This window comes from Protopterus annectens, chromosome 3.part0 (assembly GCF_019279795.1).
Source record: "Protopterus annectens isolate FY-2018-M chromosome 3.part0, PAN1.0, whole genome shotgun sequence".
In the NCBI taxonomy this organism is placed as follows: Eukaryota; Metazoa; Chordata; order Ceratodontiformes; family Protopteridae; genus Protopterus; species Protopterus annectens.
The window spans coordinates 261995683-262014931 of NC_056731.1; the positions used below are offsets into that span (position 1 = coordinate 261995683).

A 19249-nucleotide genomic window follows, 5' to 3' on the forward strand; every position below is an offset into this window, starting at 1 on the left:
GAAAAAACATCCTGAACAACATCTAAGACAGGAGGAATAGCCAAGGGCCTATGTTGTGGCAAAAACAAAAATTCCCTAAGCCTTTTCCGAGAATCTGAAAAATCCTGACCTTCCCACTTGAAATGTTCCCTCATGGAATGTAAAGTCTCAGAAAAAGAAAAATCCTCTGGAGGAGAAGCAGAAGGACAGGAGTCCTCTGCATCCGAATCTGAATAGGAAGGGAAATCCTGAATTTCTTCAGTTGAGGAATCAGAGTAGTCTGAGGAATGATCCATTCCCTCTAAATCTGGCTCCACCCTAGGCCTCTTCTCTGGGGGGGGGGCATAGAACCCCTGATCAAAGTAATCAAGTCCTCTGCCATTTTCAACATATGCTTTTTAGGAACAGGGGCTGGAGAGCTAGAACTATGACCAGGGCCAACAAGACAAGATTTGGCCTTAGTATGGCCTTTAGCCACTGAAGTAGAAGGCCTAATAACCTTTTGTAAAGATGGAACTACAGATACCCGAGAAGCACCCTCAGCTGGGCCTAACTCCTGAGAGGCCAACTCCTGCAAAAGTAAAGGTTCCCCCTGGGATTCAGCCGAACCCTCGGCAGGATCCACAGATTCAACCGGAGGCTCCGAAGAACCGGCGTCTGCAACGGACGACTCATCCGGTTTAGACCTCAAAGATTTATCTTTGCGCTTTTTAGCGGTAGCGGGCGTCGGAGGATCCGACGGCATGTTATAGTTACACCGTTTACCGAAAACAAGCCTGGCACAGTCTAATCTACGTTTAATGGTGCGCTTATTAAATCTAGCACAAAAGCGACACCCGACCACGTTGTGCTCAGGCCCCAAGCAAGGAATACAAAAAGAAAAGACAAAAAATTTCCCCAACGGGGTACTTAGCCCAACTTGGTCTTCGGTCTGAAACTCGATAAATGAAAATTTCAGAACGCCGAACGGCACTTGCAAACGCTGCTTCTGCTTCGGACCACGCAGCAAGAAAGACTGGGGATATGGCGTCGGTCATGCGCTTAAGTACCACTACGTACTGACGTCAGCTCTGGGCGACAATGACCGACGCCAGCCTAGCTCTTTGGTATTCGGGCCGACCGAGGACAGCGGACTACCCACAGGTTATGACTGCAGCAATGTGAGACGAAGAACATCGATCATTTTGTCTTTGTACTGTGGCATCATTCTAAGTGAGGGTAAGATGCTGCTCAAGGTCAGGGTCATAACAGCCTGGGCTACATGATCAGAGAGCTCCTCTATGTCTCTTTTCATGTAGTCCAGGGAGGTACGTCTCAGGTCATTCACACCAGCATGTACAATGACTGAGTCATATTTGTATTTGCTTTGGAGTGACCTGAGTGCTTGCGTTATGTGGCGGATCCTAGCACCCGACAAGCAGCTCACCGTGACCTTCTCTTTATTCAGCCTGGTGAGCGGGACGTCAATGTGTCTGACAATAGAGTCACCTATTACAAGAGTATCAGGTGTGTTATTCAGCCTTAAGGGCTGTGGCTGCTTGGCACACTGACTTTGTGGGCTATGTGTTGTGCATGTTTTGTTTTGAGGTAGCGTTTGCTTGGATGTCTGCTTTGGAGGTCTCTGTTGCTTAGATAGATTTTTATTTAGAGCCTCCGAGTATGTTTTTGTGTATTTATGTGTTTGGTTCGCTGATGTGGTGGGACTATGTGATACTGGAATTGTGTTGTGTGAGGTTACCTTCTCCTCCTCACTGGTTACACCAGTTTTGAGATGAGAGAGCTCAGCCTCCAGTTTGGCTAAATAGTTGCATCTCTCACATATATTTGAACCTGTTTGGAGGAGGAGAGGGTTGTCCGTGTACATGAGACAGTTGTAACATTGCCTCAAAATTCCCAGATTCACCAGCTGGACTGGAGAGGAAACCACTGCCTGACCTTTGGACATGCTAGAGTAATATAGGGAAACTGAATTTAAGACAGACCAATAGAGGACAGGGTAATCGTAGAGAGTATAAGAGTAAGTAGTGCTCATGGTTTAATAGTGCTAACTTGTAGGATTACTTAATTGGACCAGCGAAGGGCCTTAGAATGAGAATATGGTGTTTAAATTGAGAGATAGAGCAGTTCTAAGGGAAAAAGTGAAAAGCAAACTTTGTGGAGCCAGGAATAGTTTAAACCCAATTAGGCAGCGCTGCCCGCTGTTGCGCTATGCACAAAAATGTGCAAAACCGCGCAAAAGAGGGTTTTAAGAGAGGAAGATGAAGGAGTTAGGAATTGACCCAAAATGGCCAATAAAACTACAGTTTCAAGTCAGTAACCACTCCCACAGGGGCAGGCAGGCTGCTCAATGTTTTTCACTGCCACTGATCAACAGAGAGACTTCACTTTAGCCCAAGCAAAAAATGGCCTCCAAGAAACTTACAAACAGTTCAAGAACAGCAAGCCTGTAACTGAACTTTTTTAAATCTCAGAAAAGTGGGAAAAAAAAGCAAGATTTTTTTTGTTTTTGTTTTTTTCAGAGATAGCAGAGGTTCACAAATATCAACAAGTTATAACAGTGCAGTAAATGACCCCACACAAGAGTGCTAGGCCAAAGACAGATAAAATGCAAGTTCTGAGAAAAAAACGATTTTAAAAATAAGTGCAAACAGGAAATTCAGTAAACAGCTCTAGGTTGTGCTCTAAATATTGTTACTAATGATGTCGGCTGCATGTTTTATATCCCTGACGACTTGACATCACGGAAGAAGAGACAGCAACCGACGGACCCAAGACTTTGTTAAATCAGGCCGATTGAGGGCTACTGCAAGCAGATAACCCAAATGTAATTACTGCAACAATGAAAAATGAAGAACATCTGGGAGATTAAATAGCTTGATTCAAAGTAAACTCTAAAACTACTCTGGGCATGAAAGTAGGGTTTGTTCTTAAAGAGAAACTATTCTTGTGGAAAATCGGATAGGGTTCACCCACCATGACAGTTTGCTACTTGGATACTTTTCTTGATGATGTCAAAGCAATGATGACTATAGTCTTTCAAGTCAAGAATCTTAAATCAAACTGACTGGAAAGGTTCAAAAGGTGACGGTCAATTTCTCCAGCACACAGTTGAGATACCAATTAGGAGCAATGGTTTACAAGGAGGCTGCAGATGTAAAACTCCTTTTAGAAACGGTTTTACAGCAAACAGAGAAAGAAGATTCATGGGCAGACAAGCTGAAATGGCCACAAGATGAACTTTTACAGAATAATAAGTGAGGCCAGAGGCAAGTAACTCTCAAATATTTGAGTACCAGTGGTACAATATCCCTCATGGGTCCTTGCTAATTGGTTAGGCACCAACAACAAAAAAAATCACTTCTACTTACCAATACTGGATTTTCTAGTAGCACGCTTTCCTGCCTCCTTTAGTACCTGCTCCAAGTCCTCATGGAATGAAGTCCATAAAAGGTACTAAAATTTAATCATCAAGGCAGTCACCTGAAGCTGACTGATACTGGGGGTGTATCAAACTCTCCTGTCTTGTGAGCCTACATCCAGTCTGTGAGGAAGCTTGGGGTAATTACCCTTCGCCAGTTCCATAAGAAGGGAGAACCAATGTTGACTGTGCCAAAAGGTGGTCACTACAATGATTTTTGGGCTAGCCTTCTGAAGTTTCAGAATTACCTGGAAACGGTGGAAATGCATGAGGAAAATGAAAATGTATCCATTTTCTGGGCTTGCTTGCTAAGGGCCCTGGAACAAAACTTGTTTAGTAGTCTGTTTTGAAAGGAGGTGAACAGATCTATTTGAGGTATTTCCCACAACTTGACTGGATCAATTCATGGAAGACTCGTTCAAATTCTACTTGTGAGAGTCTATCTTCATCTGGTTCAGCTTGCCTTCCACTATGTTTTGCTTGGATGGAATGCAAGACACTTGGAGGAATAAGAAAAATGCTGAATAGTTAACTTACAAGCCATCACTGCCAGCCTGAGTAGGGAGTATGCCCTTCTACCTCCCTGCCTGTTTATATAGCACATGGCGGTAGCATTGTCTGCAATCACTTGAAAGGGTCCTGGTTACCAAACGTGATTGAGAAACTTCAAAGGCAAGAATTGCACATCTTTTAACTCATTCCCTCCAGTACAGCTCTTTTGAGTATGTACTTTTAACTCCCAGTGAGTGTAACTTGAGCCTTTTTTTCATCTTATAGTTCAAATACTCATTGACAGAGGTCAAACATCGATACAATTGTAAAACAAAAAACACTGGTAGTGCCAAAGTAAAACCACCATGCCTTTATTAACGTAACACCTTAGACTGATTAAGCGCTTTCACCCATGTAGGGCATCTCCAGAGTCAGTTTGTTACAACTCATCACAACCTTTAAATATACACTTCAATTAACACTGATATCAAAATACTAATTGGGTACAATGATTCTATTATGTATACTTTATAATTTAACCCTTAACTTTTTGATGTCAACTTATACCAGTTATTTTGAAAACACCAAGTATACAGTTGTCAGTAATATGTTTACTTTACATGTGAATTATTTCAACACTTGAATTCTGAAAAAAACATTTAGAGATATAAAAAATATAAAAAAATGTATATATATAAAATATAAAGTAATGCAAAATAATATGTAAATACAAAAAGTCAGAAAATACTCTATTGTTTGTAATTTCAAACTGTTAAATGCATGAAGCCTTATGTTTTAGTATACATGCTAGGGATAAGGTGTTGTTAATGCCAGGTGCATTGCTTGCATCTAGTCATATCTGCCAAAAGCATTCCCTGACTTCTAGAATGGGTTTATAATCGCCACCAAAGTCTTTGGTGTACACTCTGTCTATAACAAAAAATACATTTTTTTTGTAATTGATACATTCCTTACTGTGGTTGAATAGGGAATTAGTTGATTTCCTGTTTTTAATGTCCCTGTTGTGTTCCATAATCCTTTGTCTCAACTTCCTTGTGGTCATTCCAATGTAGAAAGCTGGACAAGATAGACAAGTTGCCACATATATAACCATGTTGGTGTTGCAATTGCAATAACCAGGGTTCTTCAAAGACCTTTTGTAATTGCTCACTTGAATATATGGGCCATCACTGATGTATTTACATGCTTTGCAATTGCCACATTTGGCCATCCTAGCTGACCTTTGACTAGTAGGTGTGGATATTCTCTCCAAATGTTCTTTAATATTCAGACCCCTACTGTTGATGAATTTAGGGTGTTTTCCTAGTGTGTCTTGCATGTCTGTGGAAGCACATTTTGCCATGTTGATTGGATAATGTCTTTAACCTTAATGGCTGTGGTGTTATGTTGTAAAACCATGCCTGTCTGGATGTCCTTGACTTCATGTCAATGAATATTGCTATTCTCTGTGTCCCTTTGACTATCTGACAAAACGGGTCTGAAATCTATGTCTCTTCTTCCAATAATGTCCTGTTTTACAGAGGTTAGTAAATCCATAGGATAATCCCGTTCAACAAACAGGCCAACTAATACCTCCAGTTCTTCCAAGAATCTACTGTCTTGTGATACCCTAATCATCTGGCCTTTTACCATGTTCTTCTTCCATAATAAGGATGGCAACTCTCAGTGTAAAAATGTGTTGCTGTATGTCTTCATCCTAAATAATTTTGATTGTACCTTCCCATCTTTAGTGTATAACTGTAAATCCAAATAGTCAATGGTGTTTCTGTCCACCTTACTAGTGAATTTCAAAAACGTACTGTTGTTGAGGTAACCTATAAAGTCATCCAACTCGTCTTGGGTTCCATTCCAAAGGAACAATATGTCGTCCAAAAATCTTAAATAGTAATTTTGGATCTATACCCGGATGTCAGGACATATTGTTCCTCCCATTCGGCTAATACTAAGTTGGCATAAATGGGTGCACATTTAGCGCCCATAGCAACTCCAGTGGATTTTTTGTAAAATTCACCTTCAAAGACGATGTAAATGTTTTCTAAAACAATCCGCATCAAATCAACCAGTAGGCTTCTCTTCACCTGATGTATGTGACTATGTTTAGTTAAACTGCTGGCAAACCAGTCTAGACCAATGTCGTGAGGTATCACTGAAAACAAGTTTACTATGCCAACAGTTACAAACCAAAATTCATCTAGGTTTAAGTCGGATAGAATCCTAAGGCAGTCCAGACAATGCCAGGAATCTTTCAGTATGTGTGGTATATTGTCAAAGTATACTTACTGTCTATAAAAGCTGCTAATGGTTCAGTTTTTGATCCCCTGGCCGCCACTATTGGTCTAAAAGGGGGATTAATGATATCTTTATGAATCTTGGGGATTCCAAATAAACTAGGCATAACTGGATGTTCCACTAACATGTAGTTGTACTCTTCGTAATTAACTATTCCTTCACAAAGCAATTCATAAAGTCAATTTTTGTGTATGCCCTCTGAACTTCAAATTTAGAGACCAATTCATAGGTGTCATGTAATATGCTCTGCATGTTCCAAGAGTAGTCGGTGTTTGTCATTATGAGTACACCACCCCCTTTGTCTGGTTTCATGACCCTACGTTCCTTGTTGGATGAAAGCTCCTTCAGGCAGAATTCTTCTGCAGATGTTAAATTCTTATTAGTTGGTAGCCTTTTGTCAATCAGTCTCCTAATCTCAGTGACACATAAACGTTCAAATACTGATATCAAAGGGTTGCTAGGTGGTATAAACACACTACTTCTTTTAACTGTAAATGTCTGTGTCCCTCTACCAATGGTATGTTTGTTCCCAAAAAACAATCTTAAATTCAATTGTCTAGTATATAACTTCAAGTTAATAAGTAATTTATTAATGTCATATTTGAACTTCGGTACAAATGAAAAATTTTTCATTAAACTCATGTGACTGTTGGAAATTTTTAAATCCGAGTAATTGTAGATGTGAAATGATTTGTCACCAGAAATAGTAGGACCATCATTGCTATTAGTACTAATATTTTGATTCAAGGGAGTAACAGAAAAGTCGTAGTAAGAGTCTGTTAAGTCATTGTTGTAACAGAGAAATGGATGCAAGGAGGGAGACAATTCAAACTGAGGTTGGTGATGTTGAAGGGATACAAACGGACACAGAAAGAGGAACAGTTTTTTAAAAAAACCCACCCCCACTGAGGTGCTCGGACGGATTTAGAAATCGGGGTCAGCCACAGGATTATTTGGATCAGAGAACACCTCAACGACAGGGTTTCCAGTCAGAAAGCAACTGGAGGGGTGGGAGACAGAGGAGGAACAACTGCAACAGCAACACCTGGCACCACAGGGAAAACATTTACAACTGACGAAGTTTTAGATTCTACGTCCATCAACAAGGACAGTTTATTGGACAACAATGACTTATCAACAGGCTCTTACTATGACTTTTCTGTTACTCCCTTGAATCACAGTATTAGTATTAATAGCAATGATGGTCCTACTATTTCTGGTGACAAATCATTTCACATCTACAATTACTCGGATTTAAAAATTTCCGACAGTCACATGAGTTTAATGAAAAAAGGTTTTTCGTTTGCACCGAATTTCAAATATGACATTAGTAAATTACTTATTAACTTGAAGTTATATACTAGACAACTGAATTTAAGATTGTTTTTGGGAACAAACATACCATTGGTAGAGAGACACAGACATTTACAGTTAAAAGTAGTAGTGTGTTTATACCACCTAGCAACCCTTTGATATCAGTATTTGAACGTTTATGTGTCACTCAGATTAGGAGACTGATTGACAAAAGGCTACCAACCAATAAGAATTTAACATCTGCAGAAGAATTCTGCCTGAAGGAACTTTCATCCAACAAGGAACGTAGGGTCATGAAATTGGACAAAGGGGGCGGTGTAGTCATAATGACGAACACCGACTACTCTTGGAACATGCAGAGCATATTACATGACTCAGCACCTATGAATTGGTCTCTAAATTTGAAGTTCAGAGGGCATACACAAAAACTGACTGGCAACTTTATGAATTGCTTTGTGAAGGAATAATTAATTACGAAGAGTGCAACTACATGTTAGTGGAACATCCAGTTATGCCTAGTTTATTCGGAATCCTCAAGATTAATAAATATATCATTAATCCCCCTTTTAGACCAATAGTGGCGGCCAGGGGATCAAAAACTGAATCATTAGCAGCTTTTATAGACATTACTAGTAAGAATACTTTGACAATATACCACACATACTGAAAGATTCCTGGCATTGTCTGGATTGTCGTAGGATTCTATCCGACTTAAACCTAGATGAATTTTGGTTTGTAACTATTAACATAGTAAACTTGTTTTCAGTGATACCTCACGACATTGGTCTAGACTGGTTTGCCAGCAGTTTAAACATAGTCACATATATCAGGTGAAGAGAAGCTTACTGGTTGATTTGATGCGGATTGTTTTAGAAAATAATTACATCGGCTTTGAAGGTGAATTTTACAAACAGTCCACTGGAGTTGCTTTGGGTGCTAAATGTGCGCCCATTTATGCCAACTTAGTATTAGCCGAATGGGAGGAACAATGTCCTGACATCCAGGTACAGATCCAAAATTACTATTTATTTAAGATTTTTGGACGACATACTGTTCCTTTGGAATGGAACCTGAGACGAGTTGGACGACTTTATAGGTTACCTCAACAACAGTACAACTTTTTTGAAATTCACGAGTAAGGCAGACAAACACCATTGACTATTTGGATTTACAGTTATACACTAAAGATGGGAAGGTACAATCAAAATTATTTAGGAAGAAGACATACAGTAACACATTTTTACACTATGAGAGTTGCCATCCTTATTATGTGAAGAAGAATGTGGTAAAAGGCCAGATGAATAGGGTATCACACATAGTTAGTGAAGACAGTGGATTCTTGGAAGAACTGGAGGTATCAGTTGGCCTGTTTGTTGAACGGGATTATCCTATGGATTTGCTAACCTCTGTAAAACAGGACATTATTGGAAGAAGAGACATAGATTTCAGACTCATTTTGTCAGATAGTCAAAGGGCCACAGAGAATAGCAATATTCATAGACAAAGTCAAAGACATCCAGACAAGCATGGTTTTACAACATATTACCACAACCATTAAGGTTAAAGAGATTATCCAATCAACATGGCAAAATGTACTTCCTACAGACATGCTAGACACACTAGGAAAACACCCTAAATTCATCAACAGTAGGGGTCTGAATATTAAAGAACATTTGGAGAGAATATCCACACACCTACTAGTCAAAGGCTAGCTAGGATGGCCAAATCTTGCAATTGCAAAGCATGTAAATACATCAATGATGGCCCATATGTTTAAGTAGGCAATTACAAAAGGTCTTTGAAAAGCCCTGGTTATTGCAATTGCAACACCAACATGGTTATTATATGTGGAAACTTGTCTATCTTGTCCAGCTTTCTACATTGGAATGACCACAAGGAAGTTGAGACAAAGGATTATGGAACACAACAGGGACATTAAAAACAGGAAATCCCTATTCAACCACAGTAAGGAATGTATCAATTACAAAAAAAATTTATTTTTTGTTACAGACAGATTGTACACCAAAGACTTTGGTGGCGATTATAAAACCATTCTAGAAGTCAGGGAATGCTTCTGGCAAATACGACTAGATGCAAGCAATCCACCTGGCATCAACGACACCTTATCCCTAGCATGTATATTAAACATAAAGCTTCATGCATTTAACAGTTTGAAATTACAAACAATTGAGTATTTTATGACTTTTTTCTATTTACATATTTTTTTTACATTACTTTATATTTTATATATATACAATTTTTTATATCTCAATGTTTTTTCAGAACTCAAGTGTTGAAATAATTCTCATGTAAAGTAAACACATTACTGACAACTGTATAGTTGGTGTTTTCAAAATAACTGGTATAAGTTAACATCAAAAAGTTAAGGGTTAAATTATAAAGTATACATAATAGAATCATTGTACCCAATTAGTATTTTGATATCAGTGTTAATTGAAGTGTATATTTAAAGGTTGTGATGAGTTGTAACAAACTGACTGAAGATGCCCTACACGGGTGAAAGCTCTTAGTCAGTCTAAGGTTTTACGTTAATAAAGGCATGCTGGTTTTACTTTGGCACTACCAGTGTTTTTTGTTTTACTAGTTACTATCTCTACTTGTTGGACGATCAATACAATTGTGTTTGCCATCATGTATTCTTCAAGATACAATATTCTGATACCTTGTATGCAGCATGGTTTTGGAATTATTAATGTAAATATGAACAAGCAATATGCGATGCCTAGAGGCAGAGTAGGAGGTAACTACATGGCTAGAGGTACACTCGGCTGTAATGAGTTAAAAGACTGATGTGTTTTGGTCCATCTGAAGGATTCCACAGGCCTTGCATTTTTTACCCTTCTGGAAACTACTCCCTAAGCAAAATTTGAGACATCTGTGGTGACAGACAGAAAGGGAAACCTGGGTGAGTTGGATTAGTCTCCAACAATAAAGCCCTCAAAATGGAATTTGATTCTCCAGAGAATGCAAATGCAGGGTATGTGTGTTTTTTCTTTTCAGAACCCACTGTATCCTTCTCATGTATAATCTGGCTTGACATTATCATGAAAATCATAAAAGCCATGAAACCTAAGATCCTGAAAAAATTCTCTTGTAAATACCAGAGACCAGTTGGAGCAGTTTAGGAAGATTTCAGATAAAAATCCACCTTGAAACAGACTTTTTGAAGACAAGAATCTATAAGGCATCCCAGAAACACAATTCTGAGAGAGAGAATCAAGGAGAATTTTGCAATACTTAGCTGGAATCCCAGACTGGTCAAGAGAGACAAAACCTATTTTAATGACTTTTGACATTCGGATAACACTTTTCAAAGATAAGCAAGTCACCTAAAACCAGGAAAGATGTGAATTCCATTCAGTCTGACATAAGCTATGGCTGGGGCTAGACTTTGTAAATACCCTTTAGAGCTGCAGATAAACCAGATGGTAATGCAGAGAACTGATAATGTCCCACAGAAACAGAGAAGCTTGGAAACTATAGCTACTGGAATGTGGCAGTAAACATGTTTTTGGTCTAGAGTTACCATGATGGGCAATAGATTCTCCAAGGTCAACATTTTGATCTTTTGAGCTTCCACTCACAAATTCAGAAATTAAATATCTAGTATCGGTCTCCAAGAGGCCTCTTTTTTTGGTACACGAACATTCTAGAGTAGAAGCCTTTGCACTTTAACTTGCAGGCATTGGTTCTACAACTCCCTTGGATATGTAAAGGCTGAAGAACCTGAGGAAACATTTCTGTCTGGTTCAGAGGATGGGGAGGAAGAGACTGACTGGATCCATTCAGTAACCATTCAGTAAACAGTGAACAATCAAATTTCAACACTTAACAAAAGTGAGGAATACTGCAACACTAGTAAGGAAGGACATCTGAACTTACTTTCTTGGGACTACAGTTAGACATACTGTGAATTATAAAAAAAGATGGTTTTTGACAACAGCAACATTCTACTCATATATATTTCTCCATCTAAGGTTATTAACTACAACAACTCTGAAATCAAACAGAACATGTAATTTAGTGTGCAACTTTTCTATACTACATTTGTATTAAAAGTTTTCATTTTTTTAAATTCTTCGTAAGTGCCCTCATCACTTTCTCAGTGTCCTTAACCAGAATAATTCTAAAGTTCAATTTTAATCAGATTTTCAAGAAATTGAAGCTCATGTCCAAGTCTTACCCCTGAACCATTCCACACAATGGATTTCAACATGCTTCATCACAAGACTTAAAAGGTAAATTCCATGTAGTCACACACATTTCTTAGCATAACGTTCATATTCATAACATTCACCTCTCTACAAACCATTTTTTTACATTTTTGTTTATTCTCTATATATGGCTCTTCATTTCTGTTAACAAATATCAGGCAAGTAAACAATGTAACTACCAATTTTCACTAAAGGATACAAAGAACAGTAACACCTGGTGGTGCTTGATAGCACCAATCAACCCAATCAGAGCAATGAGGAAAAGAAAAATGCCCACTCCAAACACTCCTCCAACAACTCGTAGGCTGGAAATGAGTCCAAATCCCAGGCCCCAGGCTGCAATTCCGATCAGCAGCAAACTGACCATCTAAAACAAAAAAAATAACAGAAGTATGAATGGAAAAAGTCATATTCTGATTTACCCTAATATCTTTTATGAAAATATACTTTATTCCCTTTGATGACCATTCTAGTTTCCATTTAGTGATGACATATGATAACTGAAAGCTTTACAAGACAGAAATACAAACAGAAAACAATTTCAGATACAAGAGTTTCATTATGTTGCTTGGGCTGAAGAACACTATGTGCTCATACCTGCACTGTGTAGAACAAACCAAATGAACCCCTATCAAAAATGACAGCAGCATCTTATTTGTCCAGACTCCTTACATGAGCTAGTGCTCTGACAGCTCCCACGACTATAGCTGGGCATGCACTACGTAAGCCAAAGTGGAAAAAGTAGTGTGCGACTGGCAACACTTTGATCAACTCAATACAACAAAGGAAACAACTGAGCCAGGAATGAGAGCAATGTATGTAGAGGGAAGTATGTTTATTATATCAGTAGATGTCCAAGTAAAGGAGTCCATTCAGACAATTTTGGAGTACAAGCTGCATTTTCAATTACGCATTTTTAATATTTGGTGCTAAACAAAATAACAGTTTTTTTACTGCGAGCCTAAAATGTTGAAGTCTGTTGCACAAATCTGAAATGTCTGGCTACATTTCAGTTTCAGCATGACAGTGCTTTTAAAAGCCAGTGTTCAACTGTGATAAGAACCACAAATAATGGCCTATAAACAAAAAGTCATATGTCAAAACATATATACATGGTGTGCACTCCAACAAAAGCAAGAACATTAAAAATAAGTTATGTACTTAACATAACATTCCATCAGAGTTGTTGCTTTTCATTTGTCTTCAACCTGAGGGACTCGGATCCATCACGGATCCGACTCGGCCTCACACACACACAATTGGATCCAAAGTTCAAGATCCTCCTGTACCCAGAATACTCTTATCTCCCTCCCCCCTCAGATCAAGTTGGTTGCTGAGCAGCAGCACCCCAACCTAGACAATACCAATAACCTAGCGCAACCCACAAAAAGACTTGTCAAAGAGTGAGCTAGCCAGGACAGTGGACTATGCTTCTTCCATCCAGTCCACTACACAGTACAGGCAAGGCAGAGGGAGGAGGAAGGGACAGTTGAAGACCAATGAAAAGCAACAACTCAGATGGAACGTTATGGCAAGTACATAACTTATTTATCTGAAGTTGTTTTCATTTGATCTTCGACCTGAAGAACAGAGTCCACAGCTACCAATAAACCCTGGGAGGTCCTCATGGAAGGATGTTCTGGAGCATGGCGGAGCCAAAAGATGCCTTGTCCCTGACAGGAAGATCCAATTTATAATGGCAAATAAATGTGCGCGATGACACCCTGGTAGCCACAGAGCAGATATCTAAAGAAACCCTGGACCAAAGGACCGCAGAGGTAGCAACAGATCTGGGGGAATGCACCCACACATGTCCTGGTGAAGATAACATTGACTTGATAGGCCAACAAAATGCACTCAGAAATCCATCAAGCTATAGAAACTTTAGAAACAGGCTTCCCCAAAAAAGGTTTAGAAAAGGAAACAAAAATTTGATACGACTTAAAGGATTTTGTTCTATGCAAATAGAAATGCAGCTGCCTGTGTACATGAAGCAAGTGCAATTTGTACTCTCCCTTATTTTGGACATTTGTAAAGAAAACTGGCAAACTGATAACCTGGTTAAGATTAGATTTTGATGCCACCTTTGGTAGGAAAGATGGACTGGTCTGCAGGGATACCCTATCTTTAAGAAAGGCCATATAAGGGGGCTTGACAGATAAGGCTTGGATCTCAGAAACTCTCTTGGCTGAGGTAATTGCTACCAAAAAGGTAGTCTTCCATGACACGCTGCAAATCAACCATGGCCGCTGGTTCAAGAGGAGAAAAGGCCTGCAGCACAAAGATAAGATCCCAAGGGGGCATCAGGTCCTTAACTAGAGGACCAACAAGAAAGGTTCCTTTCAAAAATGCCTTACAAAGCCGAATTTCCATTTATGTGAAAGTTAGAAATTGTTGTGAATTGCACCTTAACTGTAGAGAAACTAGCATCATGATTAAAAATGTCTGCTAAAAATTCCAAAATGGCTGCAACTGGCAAAGTAAAAGGATCCAGGTCATGCTGAGAAGCACAGATCGAAAAATGCTTCCATTTACTTGAATAAACCTTCCAGGTAGAATATGTGTGCACTACTACCAAGATGATCTTAACAGGAGAAGAAAGCACGGGATCTTTTGCACTACTAAAGGATTCAGAGATCATTCATAAGACATCAAAATACACCTGCTGAGCCTGTCCGCCAAAATGCTGGACCTCCCTGGAATGTACTTTGCCACCAGAAAATGACTGGTGGAGATAGCTCACTCCCACAATCTCATGGTTTCACAGTGAAGGGGTAAGATCTGGCTCCCCCCTGTTTGTTGATGTACCAGACTACTGACATACTGTCTGTCTGTATGGCAACAGTCCCAGGAGGAAGAAAGGCATGGAGAGCTTTCAATGCCAAAAGCACCGCACTTAACTCCAGGACTCTGATATGCAGATTGGTCTCCAGGGAGGACCACGTGCCTTGGACCATCCTTCCCATGCAATGCCCCACCACCACCTGGGCATCCGTGGTCACCCTGATTGCAGGGAACAGAAGAACAAACGGCTGAACCTGAAGGAGGTCTAGGGATCAGAGCCACCAAAGAAGGATGCGACAAGGCAAAGTCTAGCAAAGACCATTGAACAGCTAAGGCCCATTGCGGAACCCTCACATGGAGACATGCAGTCGGGACAAGAGTGATCGTGGTTACCATGGAACCCAACACCTGAAGAACTGAAACTGCCAGGGGAAGACTGGCTTGGAGCATGTGCAGGACATGACAGTGGAAAGATAACCATCTGTCCATAGGTAGAAACACCCTGCCCTGGGTAGTGTCTAGCCAAGCACTTATGAAATCCAGTACCTGCATTAGAGTCAGCTGAGACTTGTTGGGGTTTATGGTAATACATAGGTGCTGAGCAATCTGAAGGAGATGATCCCTGGCTTGAATCAATTGATGACTGGAGGGAACGGAGAGGAGTCGATCGTCTAGGTAGGGAAAAACCTGAAAACCCTGCAGTTGCAGGTGAGCCATCACTTTGGTGATCACCAGGGGACGGTGATGAGCCCAAAAGGGAGCACTTGGAACTGAAACTGATTTGCTCCTAACCAGTGGAGAAACCTCCAAGAATGCCTGCTCATCTTGATATGGTAGTACGTGTCCTGGAGGTCCACTGAGCACATCCAGTCATTCATCTACAGGAAGGGCAGAATGGACTGAAGGGTGACCATCCGGATTTTTGTCTTGGCACCTGGCAGGCTCGGGGTTGAAAGATCCAGAATGGATCTTAAGTCCCTCATTTTCTTTGGCACTAAATAGAACCTGGAATAAATTCCTGATCTGGGCTAGTCTGGGGGGGGGGGGGTGAGCTGGATGATTCATTTTGTGAGCAGCCTGGTAACTTCTGTAGCTGCCTCCTCCCACTGAGAGGGTGGCACATCTGGGAGGTGTCTGGTGGGAAATGGGACAGGGGGATGGAGAAAGGGAAATTGAGTAACCTCTGGATATGATCTGCAGAACCCAAAGAACGTTTGTAATGGACTCCCAGGCTGCTGGGTGCAGAGATAGTCTTCCCCCAACTGCCTCCAGAGCCTAGCAGTCAGGCAACCCTTCAGGGTTGCTGGAAAGGTCTGTCTAAGAAAGTATCCTGAGGTTCTTCAGACCCCATCTGCCACGAGGGCGGCAATCCCCTTTGGGGAAAGGCGAATCCTGAGCATCTTGGGAAGGACCTTGAGACTTCCTGAACTACATCATCTTGACCGCACACAGATTCCTAAAAAAGGAATGTTGTGGGGTGGAGAAGTGGATCTTGACAGCAGACAAAGTCTTCCTGCCCTTCTCGCTCTGGACTAATGTATCACAAACAGTTCTTCTAAAACAAGGTGGAATCATCGTATGGGGCGTTTGCGAAAGATTCCTTAAGAGCTTCAAAACAGCACAGAGCTGGTGCCAAGCATGCCGCCTAATGGCCACGTCTGTTCCTGCAGTCCTAGAGGCACCCCCCGTTGCGTGTGATAGGAGACTCATGGACGTATTAGAGATAGAAATGAGAGTGGCCATGCAGGAGGAGAAAACCTTCTCCTCTGCAGACATGGACCCTGAGACAGACTCAACGACCTCCTTGACCAGGTCCCACTGCAGTCTGATTACATATGCCAAAGAATTCAGTGCACGTAAGCCAAAGATGGCCGATGTGTAGGTCCACTTTCCAAAACGACCCATCACCCGAGACTCCCTGTCTGGAGGATGAACTGAAGAGCTCATTTTTGGTGGACGCCACAATCATGGAAACAACCAGGGACCCTTTGGACAAGTGCTGTTTGTCTGCAGGAGCACTGAGTGCCTTATCTGGGTGCCTGAGGATAGGCTCAACTGCATCCGGTTCCTTCCATGCCCTAGATGAGATAGATCCACTAGGGAATCTGCAGGAGGGGACACCCAGGAGGTAGAGGGTCATGTGCCAAATGCCTCCAGGAATACAGACTCGTTCTGGTTGGGCTTATGGGTAGACCACCCACCACGTTGCTGAAGGATCTCCATGATGTCTCAAAAGGAGACATCCTCCAGGGGTGATCGAGGGGAACCTTCCCCTTCCTCCAGGTTGGTATCATCAATGAGGGACTCTTGCAGGGAGTCCAAGTACCTCCTCTTGCATGTACACTTCCGATGTTGCTCCTCAGGGGGAAAATCCGGGGAGGACTCAGAAGTCTCAGGGAGTTCCCGTGTGGGAACCTCCTGGGGTGAAGTGGCAACAGGCAGTCGCTGAGGGGGTAGGATGGCAGACTCCGGCCCAGAAAACAGAGAGAGCCAGGATGGACTCAGAGGATGAAAGTGTCAAAGAGGACCCTCGCCACCACCTTGAAGGCAGAAGGCAGGCAGATCCTGAAGTCAGACCAGCCGAGGCCAAATTCGCTGCTCCCTGTGTCGAGGGGTGAGCCGGAGCTCAGCCTCTCAACGCCAAAGCTCTGAGAGGAAGAGACGACCCCTTAAGTCACAATGTCGACACCATCCCCTTGGAAATGACTCTGAGGCTATGGCTGCGAGAGTCGGTTGGCCCCAAAAACGTTGGAGATGAGCCACTCAGGGCAACGGTCGGCACTGAGGTACCAGGAACCATCAGCGCCAACCCCTCGACACCTGGGAATCTCAGACCTTCAGACTCTGAAACAGGGAGATGGATCGGAGAAGGTGGACTGCATGCTCCTGGCCCCAGAGGGGGATGGAGCAGGCAAGACTCCCAACTGGATTTGGGCCTGAAGAAACTTTCGCATTACCTTGTAACCTTGGCTTCGGACAGGCTTTGAGAGAACTGGATGGAAGACGTTGCCGACCCAGGTCTGGAGTGGTGCCAGAGGGAAGCAGAGAGTGAAGAAAGTACAGTTGTGTACCTACCATAAATGTAGATGTTAGAGTGTATTCACTGTTGCAGTCATTACACTTGGGTTATCCTGCTGGCAGGCTACCCGCAGTCGGCCTGAATTCCAAAGTCCTGGTCCGGCGTCGGTTGCTGTCGCCTCTTCCCTGACGGCAGTGCGCCAGGGGTATACAAGATGCAGCTGACGCCATTTTCTTCAGTTTTTCTTGCCCCAGATGTCAGGTGCCCCCAAGAAGGTAGGCAATACACATTGCTTATAAAAAACATACACTGAAATAAACAATACCTTAATCTACAAGCAAATACACCACATAGGCTGTATAGGATAGAGAAGTACAGATAAGTCCCAGCAAAGAAAGGAGGATGGTGGGTGGGTAACATGGACTGCAACAGTGAATACACTTGAACATCTACATTTATGGTAGATATACAACTGTACTATGTTCATTGTGTTTCACTGTTGCAGTCATTACACTTGGGTTGAATCCCAAAGCTGAGGTTGGGCGGCTGGGTCTAAATAGGATTAGGAGTGGCTATGAGGCCCTGCAGAAAGTACAGTTTTGTACCTACCATATATGTAGATGTTCGAAGATCCACATTGCTGCAGTCCTTACATATGGGTAGTCCGCTGTCCTCGGTCGGCCCGAATACCAAAGTATTAGGCTGACGTCGGTCAAGGCGCTTAAAACTGACATCAGGACGTCAGGGTACAAAAGCGCATGACCGACGTCATATCCTCAGTCTTTTCTTGCCCCAGATGTCAGAAGGCCCTAACAAGAAAGGCCAAAGCCAAAAAATAGCAAAAAATAACCAACCACCCCTGCACTAACCATATTTACAATATGTACAACCCAAACCACACCACCACCTCTAACTACAGAGGGGAAGGAGGGAGGGTAAATTGGACTGCAGCAATGTGGATCTTCGAACATCTACATATATGGTAGGTACAAAACTGTACTATGTTCTTCATCTCACATTGCTGCAGTCCTTACATATGGGTAGAATCCCAAAGCAGAGGTAAGGGAGGATGGCAAAACTATAAAGCATTAGGGGCTGCCAAAATGCCCTGTAAAATCGCAGTGGCAAATCCAGCCCTAGATTTAGAGTAAAGTGGAAGGTGGTAATGCTTAGAGAAAGTATGCACTGAACTCCAAGTAGCTGCTTCCAAAATATCTTTAGTAGCCACCCCTTAAAAAGCTGTAGAAGTGGCAGTAGCCCTAGTGGAATGAGGCCTAATCCCAGCTGGAATCTCCTTACCATGATGGGAATAACAGAAAGCAATACAAAACCAATCCACTTAGAAATAGTTTGTTTTGAAACAGGTTTGCCCTGAGAACCCAAAGCAAAAGAAACAAACAACTGCTGAGACTGCCTGAACCCTTTAGTTCTGCTCAAATAATATCGCAACTGTCTGTGTATATCCAAAGTGTGCAAAATCCTCTCCCTTTATTTTGGGGGTTTGCATAAAAAGTAGGCAAATGAATAGTTTGGTTTAAAGCCACACTAGAAACCACTTTAGGCATAAAAGAAGGGTTAGTACGCAAAGACACCCTATCCTTGTGGAAAATTAAGAAAGGCTCAACCGCCATAAGGGCCTGTAATTCAGAAACCCTTCTCGCAGAGGTAATGGCCAACAAAAAAGCAGTCTTCCATGAT

General features: G+C 41.7%; 1 protein-coding gene across 1 annotated transcript in view; it reads right to left on the reverse strand.

Moving 5' to 3' along the window:
- TSPAN13 (tetraspanin 13) overlaps nucleotides 1–19249 on the reverse strand; it is a 344204-nt gene that overhangs the window by 216700 nt on the left and 108255 nt on the right. The window contains exon 2 of the mRNA XM_044064742.1: nucleotides 11948–12115. Coding sequence (XP_043920677.1) covers nucleotides 11948–12115 — 168 coding nt within the window. The remainder of the gene's footprint in view (nucleotides 1–11947; nucleotides 12116–19249) is intronic.